Source organism: Diadema setosum, chromosome 12 (genome assembly GCF_964275005.1).
Source record: "Diadema setosum chromosome 12, eeDiaSeto1, whole genome shotgun sequence".
Classification (NCBI taxonomy): Eukaryota; Metazoa; Echinodermata; class Echinoidea; order Diadematoida; family Diadematidae; genus Diadema; species Diadema setosum.
In genome coordinates, this window is record NC_092696.1 from 6,573,602 (window position 1) to 6,587,540 (window position 13,939).

Consider the following 13,939-nt stretch of genomic DNA (forward strand, 5'->3'; position numbering starts at 1 on the left):
CCACTGGTTCACATCCTGTTTTTTATTCCATTCATCGCACAGCCAGCACGGTTCGGTATTAAGATTAAGCACTTGAATAGACACTGTACTTCAGAGCCTCTTTTCTCAGTTCACACTTTTCCCAAGTGTGTGCTTTCTTTCCAATATTTAGATAGGTTAGAAGAGTCCATTTTACTTGAGTTACACATCATTTTAAAGCTTAAAATCTGTTCTTTCAGAATATGCTCTTACATTGTAACTAAAATTTCATGTTTGGCAACTTTCTGTTGGTTTTGTGATGCAGGATCACACATGTGTCTCAACGATTTGATGTTGGCCAACAGAAAAATGTCTCACTGGGATGCACCATGTTGCATGAACAGCAAAAACACCATTTATAGACTTCCAAAAAGCCTGCAATGTACGGTCTTACATCTTTTGTAACTTTCAAATCACATGCAAGGTTCACAAATGATTACCTGATGTCTTTGCCATGTACTGTGGACTTCCATTATAACAAAGTTCTCTGGACCTGCAGTTTTCTCTCGTTATGTCAAAATTTCATCATAACCGAACAGATAAAACAATAAAAATACATTGAATGGATAACGTTGCGGCCCTAATTTTTACTTTGTTATAACCAGAATTTCATTATAACCGTGATCATCATAATGGGAGTGCACTAAAAGTAATTTTAGGCACATTCATGTAATGTTTGGTTTTGTTTTTTTTTGCATCTCAGCATGTCAAAGCCTTCTATTTGCACAGTAAGAGACAAAAATTTGATCCATCAAACAGAGGAAATAAGTTACCTATCCTCTGATGACAAAATACTGACCAAGTTTTGCAAAGTTCAGAGATTTAAAATAATTTATCTGAAATCAAATGTGCATCTGAGGATTAACATAGGCCAGGCCTATCTACACTGTATATTTTGTATTAGAGGAAACCTGTCCAGAGGAGTGGACAGGTGGACTTATAAAGACTGCAGTTAAACTTGTCCTTCTACCAGCCAGTTATTTACTATACGCAAGCCGGGCTGTAGTAGCTACAACCTTCTCATGATAGGGAGCTTTAGATTTTGACGCGCGGACGTTTGAGACGAGTGTGCTGGACGCTCTCCTCTCCCCTGCGTCGTGCTGAAAAGTAGCTTTAGATTACGCTGGGACGCAACATATAGAAAATAAAATCGCGCCCCCATATGATCAGTGCATGAAGTAGTTCTCTACGTTGCAAACTGTGTGGACGTAAAAATAGCCCAGTACCAGTAGTGAAAAGCTCAGGCGACACAAGCTAAAAATAAATCGACTTGATGCGTGCTTCTGCGCACGCTCAGAACATATTTTTTCCCTCTGAACGTTCGCACGTCTAAAATCTGAAGCTCCCTATTTTCTCATCACGACAGTCTTAACCATTTGTGTGCTTTGAGTGACAAGTAGCACAGAAAACCCCATACCATTGTACACATTGTCCAAAGTCTCCAGCACAGAAAGGGTTAGCAGGATTCTCCTGTGAGGCAACCATCATTTACACGATTTTGGACCAACCTGAATCTGGATGACCCAGAACGGCTCCGGTTTGAAGGACTGGATCTTGTCGTGTCTGTCCACGCAGAAACCCAGCGTTGGAGTTTGGCATGGGCCGAAGGAGATCAGAGTGCTGTCCAGGTCTCCATATTTTCCCTGGAATGAAACAAAAACAAAAATAACAGGGTTGGCCATTAAAGAGGGATATAGTGAGCAAATGGTACACCTTTTCATCTAAAAGAAACATGAAACAAATCAACCCCTTTCCTCAATATCAATATCATGCCTGCCAATTCTAAAATTCAGGAAATGGGAATAACTTGGGAAAAATTTATGCAAAAACGAGAATTTCCACCCATCTCCTAAACATTACCAGAAGTTGACAAAAATGGAAACACAAGGTTGAATAAAGCTTCCTCCTACGTAAAGAATAAGAATGTTCCTATTGCTTGGGAAAGGTCAGCAGATAAATTGTACGCGATGTGTACTATTAGGAATAATTTTATTACACCAAGTGTTCTCAAGATGGCATCAAAAAGAAAAAAAAAATGAAATAAATCTACACAAGCCTAGCAACAGTTTTACCTCAGTGAAACATTCTGCAATCAAAACAGTCATTCATATTCAAAGCAAAATGTGTCAGGTTGCTACCCTTTGATGACTGTGTGTGTGTGTGTGTGTGTGTGTGTGGGGGGGGGGGGGGGGGCACGGAGGATTCCCAAAAATTGAGAGTTTTATATTCATTAAATATCTCTCGCCTGAATTTCAACAGCCGAAGACCAATATCAATGACACTGTGTTTCTTCTGATATGCAATGCCAAGGTCTTTTGTCCCCTTGTCCAATAATCTCATAATCTGTAGGCTTGACTGTATCTGGGGTCCGCAGCACACTTTCCCCCAAACTAAGTTCATCTAGTGGCCAGCTTTTCTACAATTTCTATGGTGGGTTTTTTGAGATACCGGCAACTCTCGTTACAATGAAGTCCTCAGGACTGGCTGTATTGTCTTGCTATAAGTAAATCAGAATAACCAAACAGATAAAGAAGAAAAAATGTATATATAGATAAAAATCAAGGACCTGAACTTTTATTTTTGTGTAAAAAAAAATATGTTATAACTGTGTTCGTTATAACAGAAGTGCACTGTAGAAGCTTAGGATCTGGAGAATCGGGACATGTATATTTGAAAAGTCTCTCAGGCTTTTAGAGTCTATGATTATATCTCATTTTGAATTTGCATGATGGCTGAATTTTTGTCTGATCCCAACCTGAAAATACTTTGTCTGGAAGCGAGTGAAGGCGCAGCCAATCCTCAGGTCCAACTCTTGTCTCGCATCCACCGACATTGCCTCGTTCTTGTTAGGCTCAACTAGCGTGTTCATGGCTCGCCGGATATCGGTGTCCGTGATGGCGCTAAACTTGGCGCGGAAGATCACCTGTTGAGATGAGCATGGAAAGATTTCAAATATCGTGAGTAACTGCCAACATGGAGATATCACGAAATACAAGAACATGAATTTCTGCTTCATTGCAATAAGGAAATGACATAACGTCGCTGGGGTGACTAGACCTTGTATCACAAATTTAGTGAAAATGACTTCTTTGAGAAATGGTCAGATAATCAGTTAACTGATTCCTGTCTAAATCCTAGCTGTCTTACCCCAGAAATGAAGCGACCATGGCATGCTAAAGGGAAGGCTATCCCATTTGATACAGTGCTTTGGCCACCATGTTTTTTGCTCTCCTGAACATTTGACATTTTGTAGATACAAGGTCTTGTCACCCCAGCGATGATAAGATACTTGACCTCTTACACCCCATCAGAGAAACTTTACCACCTTGGGTCACCAACTCAACTCCTGGTGATCCAATGTAGATAATACAGCATATCATCAGCAATGAACATATTATAATATCCCCCCCCCCCAAGCTACACACTGAAAGTTGATTAACCCTTTCTGTGCCACAGACTTTGGACAATGTGTACATTCTTATGGGGCTTTCTGTGCCAAGCAGTATACAAAGCACTTAACGGGTTAAGCCAGATGAAATTCACAGGCACAAGATCATGTGGTAGCCCCAAATACAACTCGGTAGATGTGCTTAACAGTCCAGCAATAACTGGACACTTTCTAGCAGGAGAGGCGTGTGAATTCATTGGTGTTCGTACAGGCAGATTTTTTTTTTTTTCTGTGTCAAATCTAGCACTGAACAATCAGGACATACTCTAGGAATGAGGAAAACACAATTTGCCTTTTTAAATTGTATCCATTTTCCGACAGAAACTGCCGGCAGAATGCTTTGGCACTAAAGAAACTCATTGGGCACTGCCAGCTGCTGTACATCATATCCCTGCCCAAAGAAAAGCCATCAATGGTAAAATAAGCCCCTACCTGATCTCTACTCGAGGACCTACTCATCACTGGCTGTACGTAGTTGATGACTTCGAAGCAAATATTCTCTCCTTCTTTGTCACAATCCAGCCACAGTACCAGGTAGTCACACCCTCTGCCCTGTAGGGTAGTTTTAAAGCGAGTATGATTTCGATTACCCCATTGACAATGACAAACTGTTCACAGACATACGTCCATGCAATCAAGCCAAACTATACTCTTCACGAGTCCACAGCAAGTTTTTGATCACTTAACATTCCTTCTACCCTTGATACCATGGTAGTGTATTTGTCTTCTCCCCCTTCCTTTTTTTTCTTCTTTCAATAGTCTTGTAAGTCTTTCATGGCCTTTATTTTTATAATTTTTATTTTTGCCAGTAGACTGAACCTCTTAGTGCGCCACAGCATAAAGTCCACTGTGTGCCATATCATTCTAAAACTCCAATGCAGGCATGCTCTAGGAAAACATTCTGTTTTTCAAATCAGTGTAACCTTTCATAGATTTTTGTTATGCTGGACATGTATGCAAAGAGCAAAGTTGTATAGAAAATTCCACGCTTTGCTATGATGTAAATTTTATGGCAAATCTATGATTACTTTTCTTTCAAAGGAGCATTCGTTACATTATTGTCCTGGTATTACTATTGCACGCAAAACAGTGACAGAAACTTAGAAATTACTCAAAAATCCAATAGAGAACACTGCATGATATTCAATCACCACACTATACAAGCTGCACGTGAGAGGATGTTATTGTGAGTGAAGCTTCCATCGTACTGTGGAATTTGGCAACTTATCAATCGGTTTGGGCAGATTTGTACGAACTTGGCACACCGTCGCCCGAGTCAGGTGTGTGAACGTTGCACATAAAGAGTTAAATGGGCAGTCAGAAAGGTAGATAAATTATAAAGATGCAGCATAACAAACTTAAATCTGCTTAACCCGTTGAGGATGGGCTGATTTTGATACAACACGCATTTCCCATAGACACTTGCCCGAGTATATTCGGGACTCGTCCTCAACAGGTTATTGTTCCTCCCCAAAATGAAACAAAAATATCATATGAATGAAGTAATTAACTTGAACAAATAACTTTGCTTACATGATGATATTGGTAAGTACTTTATTGGCACTTAAAATGCAGCTGCAATGTATAATTTCATTCAAATTCTTTTAAAGAATTAAATGTACAGGAAAAAGAAAAAAACCTGCCAATAGCTCTTTACGAAGATTCAACTTTACGAACAACTTTGCTGGTAAATATCTGACTTCCCCCCTCCATCTTACCTCCTGTGAAAGAAACTTTGGCATGTTGAGGTTTGGGTTAGCCTCTTTCTTCTCCGTGATGGCACCAAAGAGTTCAGACTACCAATCAATCGATGCAAGAGGAAACAAGAGGAGTAAAACTGTTATCTATCAGACAAATTTCATATTACAGAGAACAGACAAGGACAACAGATGACCATTTACACACACACACAAAAAAAAAAAATAAAAATACTTGAAGGTGAGTAGCTACACATTCTGTACATCAGGAAAACATATGAGTAGGTACTACATTAACAAGAAATAAAACATGTATTTGATTGCACAAGCATTTTCCTGGCAGCTTTCTTACAAACTGTGGCTCACTTTTGCAACAACAACAACACAAAATATCTGTGTGAACACAAACTGTAGGAGACATCACAGATTATTAGATTATAAATGGTAGGTTACACGAGGTGAGGAAAACCCTCTTTTCAACTTTTCTGATGACACATTGCTGCCATCTTGCTAGATGATATCCTCATCACAGGCAGCATCCACGCAGATTAAAACAAAAAATGAAATAACTGCAAAAAAGAAGAAGAAGAAGAAACTAAATTCTAAATGTTTCTGCTTCATGCCTTCAGAAGGAAAATTCAGAAGTAGGGCGATCGACTACCTCATCGAACTGTGTCAAGATGGAGAGTTTTTTTTTCATAGACCCCTCCTCTCAATTCAACCCCAATACAGACCAGAATCATTAACCCATTGAGGACAGGCTGATTTTGCTATAACATGGACTTCCCATTGACACCTGCCCAAGTATACTCGGGACTCATCCTCAATGGGTTAATCACTTTAATCAACAAACTTCGGGTGCTCTACTCACTGGATCAACTTTGTCCCAATTGTTGAAGCGAGGATGGAAGTCGAGTCCATTGACATGGCCACAGACGGATGTCATCTGTCATGAAAACATAAGCAAGAAGTAGCAGAAGAAGCAATTACATTGTATAGTTGGATCTTTCTGGGAATAATTTCACTTCTTAAAATTAAATATCAATTTTAGTAATTGGACAAGTATTTTGAACAAAATGCTATCACTAGATCCTTGTACAAACTGCAAAAAAAAAGACATTTTGAAATAGCAGTCATTAATTTGTTTATTTCTGATTTTATCTCAATTTTTCGTTTCACCTGCCAGAGAATTTTTCAGTCTTAAGCAGATTTTCTGATTTCAGTTTGATTGCTATAATGCTATATTATGTTCCTCTGTTCTGTGTCATGTGAAATATGAAATTTGGTAGTTTGAACAATTTTATTGATACGAAACCAGTGTTTTATATAATACATTGCAATAGCATATTTTTGATGAATGTATATTGATTGATTTTTTTTTTTTTTTGTAATAGAGAGTAAATGGTATTTTAATCTTTAATGATGAAAAAATGATAATGTGTGATTATGATAAGGATAATTTCAGGGAATAAGAAGAGGTTGAAGGAGGGAAAGTGAAGATGAGGATGGTAAAGTTTACAAAGGAGGGGGAAGAGAGAAGATGGAGAAAAAGAGGATGAGTACATAGATGAAAAGAAAGTTTTTTTTTAGCAAGGTTATTTTTTAAACAAAAGAGATTATTTATGGAAACAAGAAAAGAGATGTGAATAATTGTAATTGTATTTTTTTTGTTTTGTTGATGGTAAAGGTTAATTTTATTGTGCAATAGTTAATATTTCTAATGTATGTTTGTATATTTGAATGTATTCATGATGATCCTTGTAAAATGTCCGCAATTCAGCCTCCTGGCTGCAAGAGATGTTGTTTAATAAATACCTTTCAATCATTATTCAAATGCATACACATAGCAAAGTGCTACAAATGATCATACTGTATGCGAAACCACGACAATTATTCCCTGTGCTGTAGTCTACTCGTTTCAACTTATGGTGAGAACAGTGTTTCAATGGTACTGATAAAGCAACAACATTTATAACTCTGCTTCTATTTGTTGAGTTAACTAAGTCTATTAAGTAGTAATAGTAACTCATGATCAGTGGGTGGGCCAAGGCCAAGTCCAATCATACCCGCCAGAAGGGCGGTAAATTTTACTCAGTACTTCTTCGCAGTGCTGTAGAACCACTGCACTACGCACTAGGCACGGCTTGTGCCGAAAGGGTGGGTTGGGTGGTGGCGCGTTGCGTAATTGGGAACACCACCCTCGTCCAAAGCCCCCCCCGCCGAAAGGGTGCGTTGGGAGCGTTGGGTCGCGTCGCGTTGACTGGAACCCCACCCTTCGTCCAAAGCCCCCCAGGTTTTGCCGAAAGGGTGTGTTGGTACTTTTTCTCATGTAATATTAAAAAAGACGAGTTTTGAATTTATATTTAACCTTCAAACAACCATTTCAAAGAGGCTATCGTCCGGATCGGTTTACACTCTATTACCACTTGGTCTACAGCCAGTTGGTCCAATAACCAGTTGGTCTGGTCATCATTTCGTCCAATTACTGTTTGGTCTAATTGTTACTTGGTTTAATTACTATTTGGTCTACAGTCAATTCGTCTAATAATAGCCATTTGGTCTATTTTTGGTCTAACACCAATTTATATCATCAAATACCGATTTGGTCTATTATGAGTTGGTCTAATTCCATTTCGTCTTATCATCAAATGGTCTGAAATAAAACCAAATTTGTCCAATATAAATTTGGTGTACACATCATTAATTTTGGTCCATTGCCCAGTTAGTCTAGCCTTAGTCTGTCTATCATCATTTAGTCTACACCCATTTAGTCTAATAACCATTGATCTTATGGTCATTTGGTCTAATACAGTAATAGCCAGCCTCCTGGTCTAATCAGGTACCATTTGGTCCAATCATCGTTTCGTCTAAAATGTATATGACCAACTGGGTTATTATTATTATTATTTTTTTATTATTTTTTTTTTTTTGGGGGGGGGCCTTTTTCTACGACTACGGACTACCCTCTGACCCTTCATTGAGGGAGAAAAAAAAATATGTTCATACACATGAAATAAGATTAGGGTAAAGTTTAGGGTCCCTCGCCCCTCCCCCATGGTGCCAGGCCAGCACCCCCAGCAGCTGGACTATAGATACGCCACTAATTATCCACATGATCCATGCCCTAGTAATGTAAAACAGAAACGGATATTAGACCAAATGGATATTGGACCAAATGAACATTGGACGAACTAAATATTAGATCCGGACGATAGCCTCTTTGAAATGGTTGTTTGAAGGTTAAATATAAATTCAAAACTCGTCTTTTAATATTACATGAGAAAAAGTACCAACGGCAACGCACCCTTTCGGCAAAACCGGGGAGGCTTTGGACGAAGGGTGGGGTTCCAGTCAACGCGACGCAACCCAACGCTCCCAACGCACCCTTTAAAGAATTTCGGCAAAACCGGGGGGGGGGGGGGGGGGCTTTGGACGAAGGGTGGTGTTCCCATTAACGCGACGCGCCACCACCCAACCCACCCTTTCGGCACAAACCCTAGGCACTACAGAGTACAGTACTGAACCAGACACTCTTGTGTGGCACACATACTGCCAGCGACTTATACTTTCATCATGTTCATGTGAAATTTCGATTTAGGCCCACCTACATCACACATCATACATGTACATCACTCAGACAGTGGTCATATCGTGAAACATGTACAGTATCAAGATTAAATTTAGAATTTAGTTACTTCTAACGTTACATAGAAACTATTCTCCCATCATGTTTAGGCCCCCTAACCCAATTTACAACCATGATTTTACAAATTGTGAGCTAGCCCGACCAGACGCTGTTACGCTATGCGAAAACAGCGTCTGACGTGCGCGGCATGCAGCCTCGAAGTGAGGAACCTCAACACAACTACAAAACTTAGGAAAATGTATACTTTTCTCCTTTAAACAGAATACTTTACTCACGTTATAAATGCATGTTTCTATTACAGAAGAATAGTCCGCCACACTGGGTCCATGGAGACCACTTGCGATAAGTCCGTGGAACAAATAAAATTACACTTTCTGGCGCAATTCCTGACCGTCGGGCTTCGTCGTTGCAGGATTCAAAATGGCGCCTTGACTTATGCGCATGCGTGACCGGATGTGCTCCAGAGCGAGCGCGTGTGCGTTGAAAGTGTCGAACAAACCTTGGCGTCTGCTACACAATAACCGTGGTATGGAGCTCAATGCTCGTCGCCCGACCAGACGCCAGCCGCCGCCAAGCCCAGTACAGTTTATAGCTGTATACTAGTATAACCGTGCGTACGCTGCTTGAGTGTAACAGCACGGTCGACAGCGCGACCTTTTGAAAGGGCATTCACATCACGCGACCACCCGATATCTAAACTTGGCCTGGTGTGAAAGATTGTGTACGGTGTGGACATGCTGGATATGATGATCAATTTCGGTAAGTTTCATTTTGTACATTTGAATACTGATAGCATCAGATGTAGAGTAAATATTGAAGAGTATACTCGATGGGTTTGATGTGACAAAAATGAACGTAAGTATCAAAAGTCAAAGCTATCGTGATACGATTACGTCGCTCTCCTAGTGGTTGGTGGTCGCGCGCGTACAGCCCTGTCGCGACGTACCATGTACAGCGACTGGGCCGTGTATAGTTAATTGTGAGCATGACAAGTCACAAGAACGTTAAAGAAGTGCATGCATCCTGTAGTTTACGAATATCTAACGCCCAACAATCTATAACACACATAGATGTCTAATTGTACACAACAACGACGCGACGTTGACCTCATACTTGAGGTGCGCCACTGCTGCTCCTACAAAAGTACTTACCTTGAAGCTAGCTTGCTGTCCCCGGAACGTTCCCGTGTACTCATGGACAGAACACGCTCCATTGAATCCCCGACGTGATTTCAGACTTCCATGAGATAATATTTTGGCCAGCGATTGTGCCAGCTGAGGCTTTTCCGCCACCATAAACACCACCTTCATTCTTTCTGTTTCGATTTACTTCAATCCCTAGGTCAAAATAAACCTTCAGTTATAAGCCAACATATCAAATTTTACTGAATTTCTATTCAGCGTCCGGGACCTTCCAAGCTTCCTAGCTTATTCAGAGTCTCTGCAGGGAGGAGCCATATTGTGTCTCGTTCACTTATTCTTCCATGTTACTTTTTATACTAGCAAATACTTCGAGCAAATTGTAAATTTTACTAACAAAAATATACCTTAATTACAAAAATATTAATTATAATGTTGATAAAAGAAAATTCAAAATTTTATTGCATTCTTTTTTTTCGCATTTGAGGAAAAGGTTCAACATGTTAGATTGACATGGGTATTGTGTTCTGCTTGTGGACGGACCACCGTGGCCGGACGTGGGCAGCTGAATTCACGTCGTACATTGTAGACGTATAAAACAACACTGTACGTACGTCTAAATTTAGGGCCCTACTATTTCGATCTAGAGTTCTACTAGTAACTCCAGTTTGTTAGACTAAATTACTGTACTAGATGTAGGTCTACTCTGTGATTTCTTTCCTCTTTTTGCAGGCGGTCGACACTTTCTGATTTTACTTTTTAGTGCACACACACACTACCTGCAAGACGTGGTGAAACTGTCATCACTCTGCGAGCTGCTCTGCCCATGGTCTGCTAGCGTTTAGCTGCCGAACTGCACAGTGACACAATCATCATCACGATCATTATGGCTATGCGATCCTCATTCACGAAGAAGAGTCAAGCTAACGTTAGGTTCCTTGCCTCACGGCGTCCCTCCGCCATACATAAGAAGGTCATTGGAAGTGTCGAGGAAGGTATGTTCAAATTGTGAGTGCAACACGAGACCCTCTGTAGATAGGTGATCTTTGTTGTAACAGTGTTAGTTTAAAGTTTACTGTTATTAACGTTAGTGTTTTATTTGTTTATGGTGTAGTTTGTCTACTGTACTGGCTACTGCGTCGATCCAGATTTCACCAAATTACGCTGTTAAATTTTCACATTAAAAGAAGTATCATGTAGGCTTAACGTTACGTACAACTTGTCATGATGGACTTTCTGACCGTTCAGCTAACCCGATTTATTATTTTTTTTTTCAATGAGGTCTGTTTAGAACGGGGGAATTATATCATGATTGTGAAGGCTGATCCAAACGATGCTCAGTACTACACTGTATGTATGTGGTCTTATTTTTCCATTGATGGTGTGTGTGTGACATGGCCTTTAACAATATCAATACTGTAGCTAGAAAATATAGATGGATGGTATAGGGTCTAGTATTGGTTAAGATGAGGAGTCGGCTTTTGCCCCGTTGAGGACGAGTCCGAGTATACTCGGGCAGGTGTCTATGGGAAATGAGTGTTGTAGCAAAATCAGTCCGTCCTCAATGGGTTAACTTTTTGCGAGATACTCAAAAAACACTTTATGAAATATTAACCCGTTGAAGACGAGTCCTGAGTATACGCGTGCAGGGGTCTATGAGAAATATGTGTTGCAGCTAAATCAGTCAGTCCTCAACGTGTTTAAGAGCATACAATTCTATGAGGAATTCAGAGTTTATTTGATGGAAATCGGTTTTGAAATGGCTGAGATATCCTAAAACAAGATGAAACAGAGTGATCCTAATGAAAAGAGATTCCCACCTTTTCTTAGGATCGCTATGTTCAATATTATACCAACCCGTGAACAGCTTGCTTTTCCCACACATTTCCCAACAGGTCAAGGCTATGCTGACAAGCGGAAAAGAAAATTCATCAACAAGTATCAGAAGATAAGAAGGAAACATAAGCTGCAAGCAGAGAGGACAACTTCTGGAGGAGGCGGTGGAAAGGTCGATAAGAATGAAATTCAGTTATTTCATCCGAGCAGACTAAATGATGAAGAAGCAGGAAGAGAAGTTGATGAATTCCCTGATGGAAATGAGGTGACAGAAGCAGAGGTGCCAGAATCAAAGGAAGGGACGTCTTCAGGGAAAGAACGTGTGCATGCGACGACGGTGGAATCAGAGGAAACATCAAACAATGGTGGTGCAGAAAACAGAAGGAGGTATAAGAAAAGAGGAGGCAAGAAAAATGGCAAGAGCCGCTTCAGCAAAGCTCAAGATGAATTTGACAGAAAGAAGAAGGCTGATCAGATGAGGCTGGAGGTATCCTTCAAATTATCAAAATGTATTTTGTAACTACCATTCAGAGTTATCTTTCCATTCCCAGGGGCTGCAATATAAAATTAGACAAATGTTTGGTATGCAACGAGTTCACAGACAGTACTTACATTCACCAGTAGTGGGCTACACTCAGCTCTTGTGCCTTGTGTAGATACACATTTCTTCCCATTCTTTTACCTCGGGGGAGAAGTTTTCTTGAGAAAGCAACATTTTATATGTATTGGTCTGCCACATCCTGCCAATAGATTAAGTAGTGTGATTAATGTTTATAAATAAATGTCCCCTTTTTTCTCATTATTGGTCCATTCTGACTGAATGTGTTTATCTGTATAAAAATTTAATGTCATGTTTAGGTCTTAACCCATTGAAGATGAGTCCCGAGAATATTTGGGCAGGTGTCTATGGGAAATGTGTGTTATAGCAAAATCAATCCATCCTCAATGAGTAATCTTACTTGCCTTGTACAATTTAGTTGACAAATACCTATTCAATGCTTAAGATGAGAAAGAAGAGATTGTGACTCAGAGAGAACAAATTTTTAAGAAATATTTGTAATTTTGTTTGTTCTTTCATTTATTATTTGTTTTAATTTGTTACACTGTAATCCAGACTCTAAGGCGGCAACAAGAAGAGAGGACCAAGGCCCTGGAGAAATACCGGCGAAGGAAGGCAGAGCGCCACCACAAGATGAGCAAGCGGACAGCGAGGGGGCAGCCCGTGATGCAGTTTCAGATGGAGGTCCTATTGGACAAGATCAAGTCTCAGTCCCGTTGACAGAGGTCACTACAATGTATAAGAAAAGACGAGTCGAATCTTCTGATGTGACAGCATTGCCATGTTGTTGTGCTTTGCTGATGGAATAAGCTGTGACTATGGTCTCTCTACGGGACTGTCCTGTTGACTGCAAGTGCCTTGAAGACGTACATGTACAATCGTATGTGAAGAGTTGAGGATGGTGTTATTTTGCTACAACATGCATTTCCCATAGACGCCTGCCCGAGTATACTCGGGACTCATCCTCAATGGGTTAATTGCAAAACAGGTTAAGTGCCATTGTTAAACATTTTAAAGTCCATTGTTAGACAGAGCAAAATAAATCTTTTCCAAAGATACAACGTACCTCTCTTGTTACAATTATAGCAAGAAATATTCTTGAAGTAAAGTTGAGAAATACTCGTATCCTATATTTTCTGGGGTTTTTCTGTTTGCTTTAAGCAGCTTTAATCGCAAATACAGTATCTCAAAGTAACAAGAGTTGTTCACTAGTTTTGCAATCAGTCTCCTCATGTGTAGACAAACCTGTCTTCACCCACTGAAGACGAGTCCTGAGAATACTCGGGCAGGTATCTATGGGAAATGCGTATTACAGCAAAAGCAGTCCGTCCTCAACGGGGTAACGGCCACCTCCTCCTCTATGTAGCCCCTGCAGGCTACAGAAGATTGGAAGCGTGTATGCCCTTTACCATGGTTTATGGAGTGCTTCCATTGCTGATTATCACAGACAGATAGATAGATGGATATCTTGAAACCAATGATCAGTGAAGAATAGAATCAGGATTGTGTTACTAAAGCCCTTCCTGTTGGATGAAGGCCAACTGGTAGACTCAAGTGGGCTAGCTAACTTTGCAGCTTGGTTAATTTTACATGGAT

General features: G+C 40.1%; 2 protein-coding genes across 2 annotated transcripts in view; one reads left to right on the plus strand and one right to left on the minus strand.

The window, feature by feature from the left end:
• The window catches only part of LOC140235569 (DNA topoisomerase 3-beta-1-like), a 41,672-nt gene extending 31,432 nt beyond the window's left edge, over positions 1-10,240 (minus strand). The window contains exons 1-6 of the mRNA XM_072315574.1: positions 9,961-10,240; positions 6,035-6,109; positions 5,185-5,262; positions 3,899-4,018; positions 2,774-2,941; positions 1,513-1,661 (exon numbers count right to left, since the gene is read on the minus strand). Of these exons, the coding sequence (XP_072171675.1) occupies positions 1,513-1,661; positions 2,774-2,941; positions 3,899-4,018; positions 5,185-5,262; positions 6,035-6,109; positions 9,961-10,119 (749 nt within the window). The 5' untranslated portion in view covers positions 10,120-10,240. The remainder of the gene's footprint in view (positions 1-1,512; positions 1,662-2,773; positions 2,942-3,898; positions 4,019-5,184; positions 5,263-6,034; positions 6,110-9,960) is intronic.
• Positions 10,241-10,827: 587 nt separating this feature from the next.
• Positions 10,828-13,414, plus strand: LOC140235568 (uncharacterized). The gene is made up of 3 exons (XM_072315573.1): positions 10,828-10,943; positions 11,844-12,271; positions 12,899-13,414. The coding sequence occupies exons 1-3, from the start codon at positions 10,835-10,837 to the stop codon at positions 13,061-13,063; spliced, it is 702 nt and encodes a 233-aa protein (XP_072171674.1). The 5' UTR covers positions 10,828-10,834; the 3' UTR covers positions 13,064-13,414.
• Positions 13,415-13,939: the final 525 nt, after the last annotated feature.

Excerpts from the sequence above, each read along its gene's own strand:
- LOC140235568 (XM_072315573.1), top strand. The coding sequence starts at position 10,835 with ATGGCTATGCGATCCTCATTCACGAAGAAGAGTCAAGCTAACGTTAGG. Across the intron at positions 10,944-11,843 it reads CATTGGAAGTGTCGAGGAAG|GTCAAGGCTATGCTGACAAG; the intron begins GTATGTTCAAAT and ends ATTTCCCAACAG. Across the intron at positions 12,272-12,898 it reads CTGATCAGATGAGGCTGGAG|ACTCTAAGGCGGCAACAAGA; the intron begins GTATCCTTCAAA and ends ACTGTAATCCAG.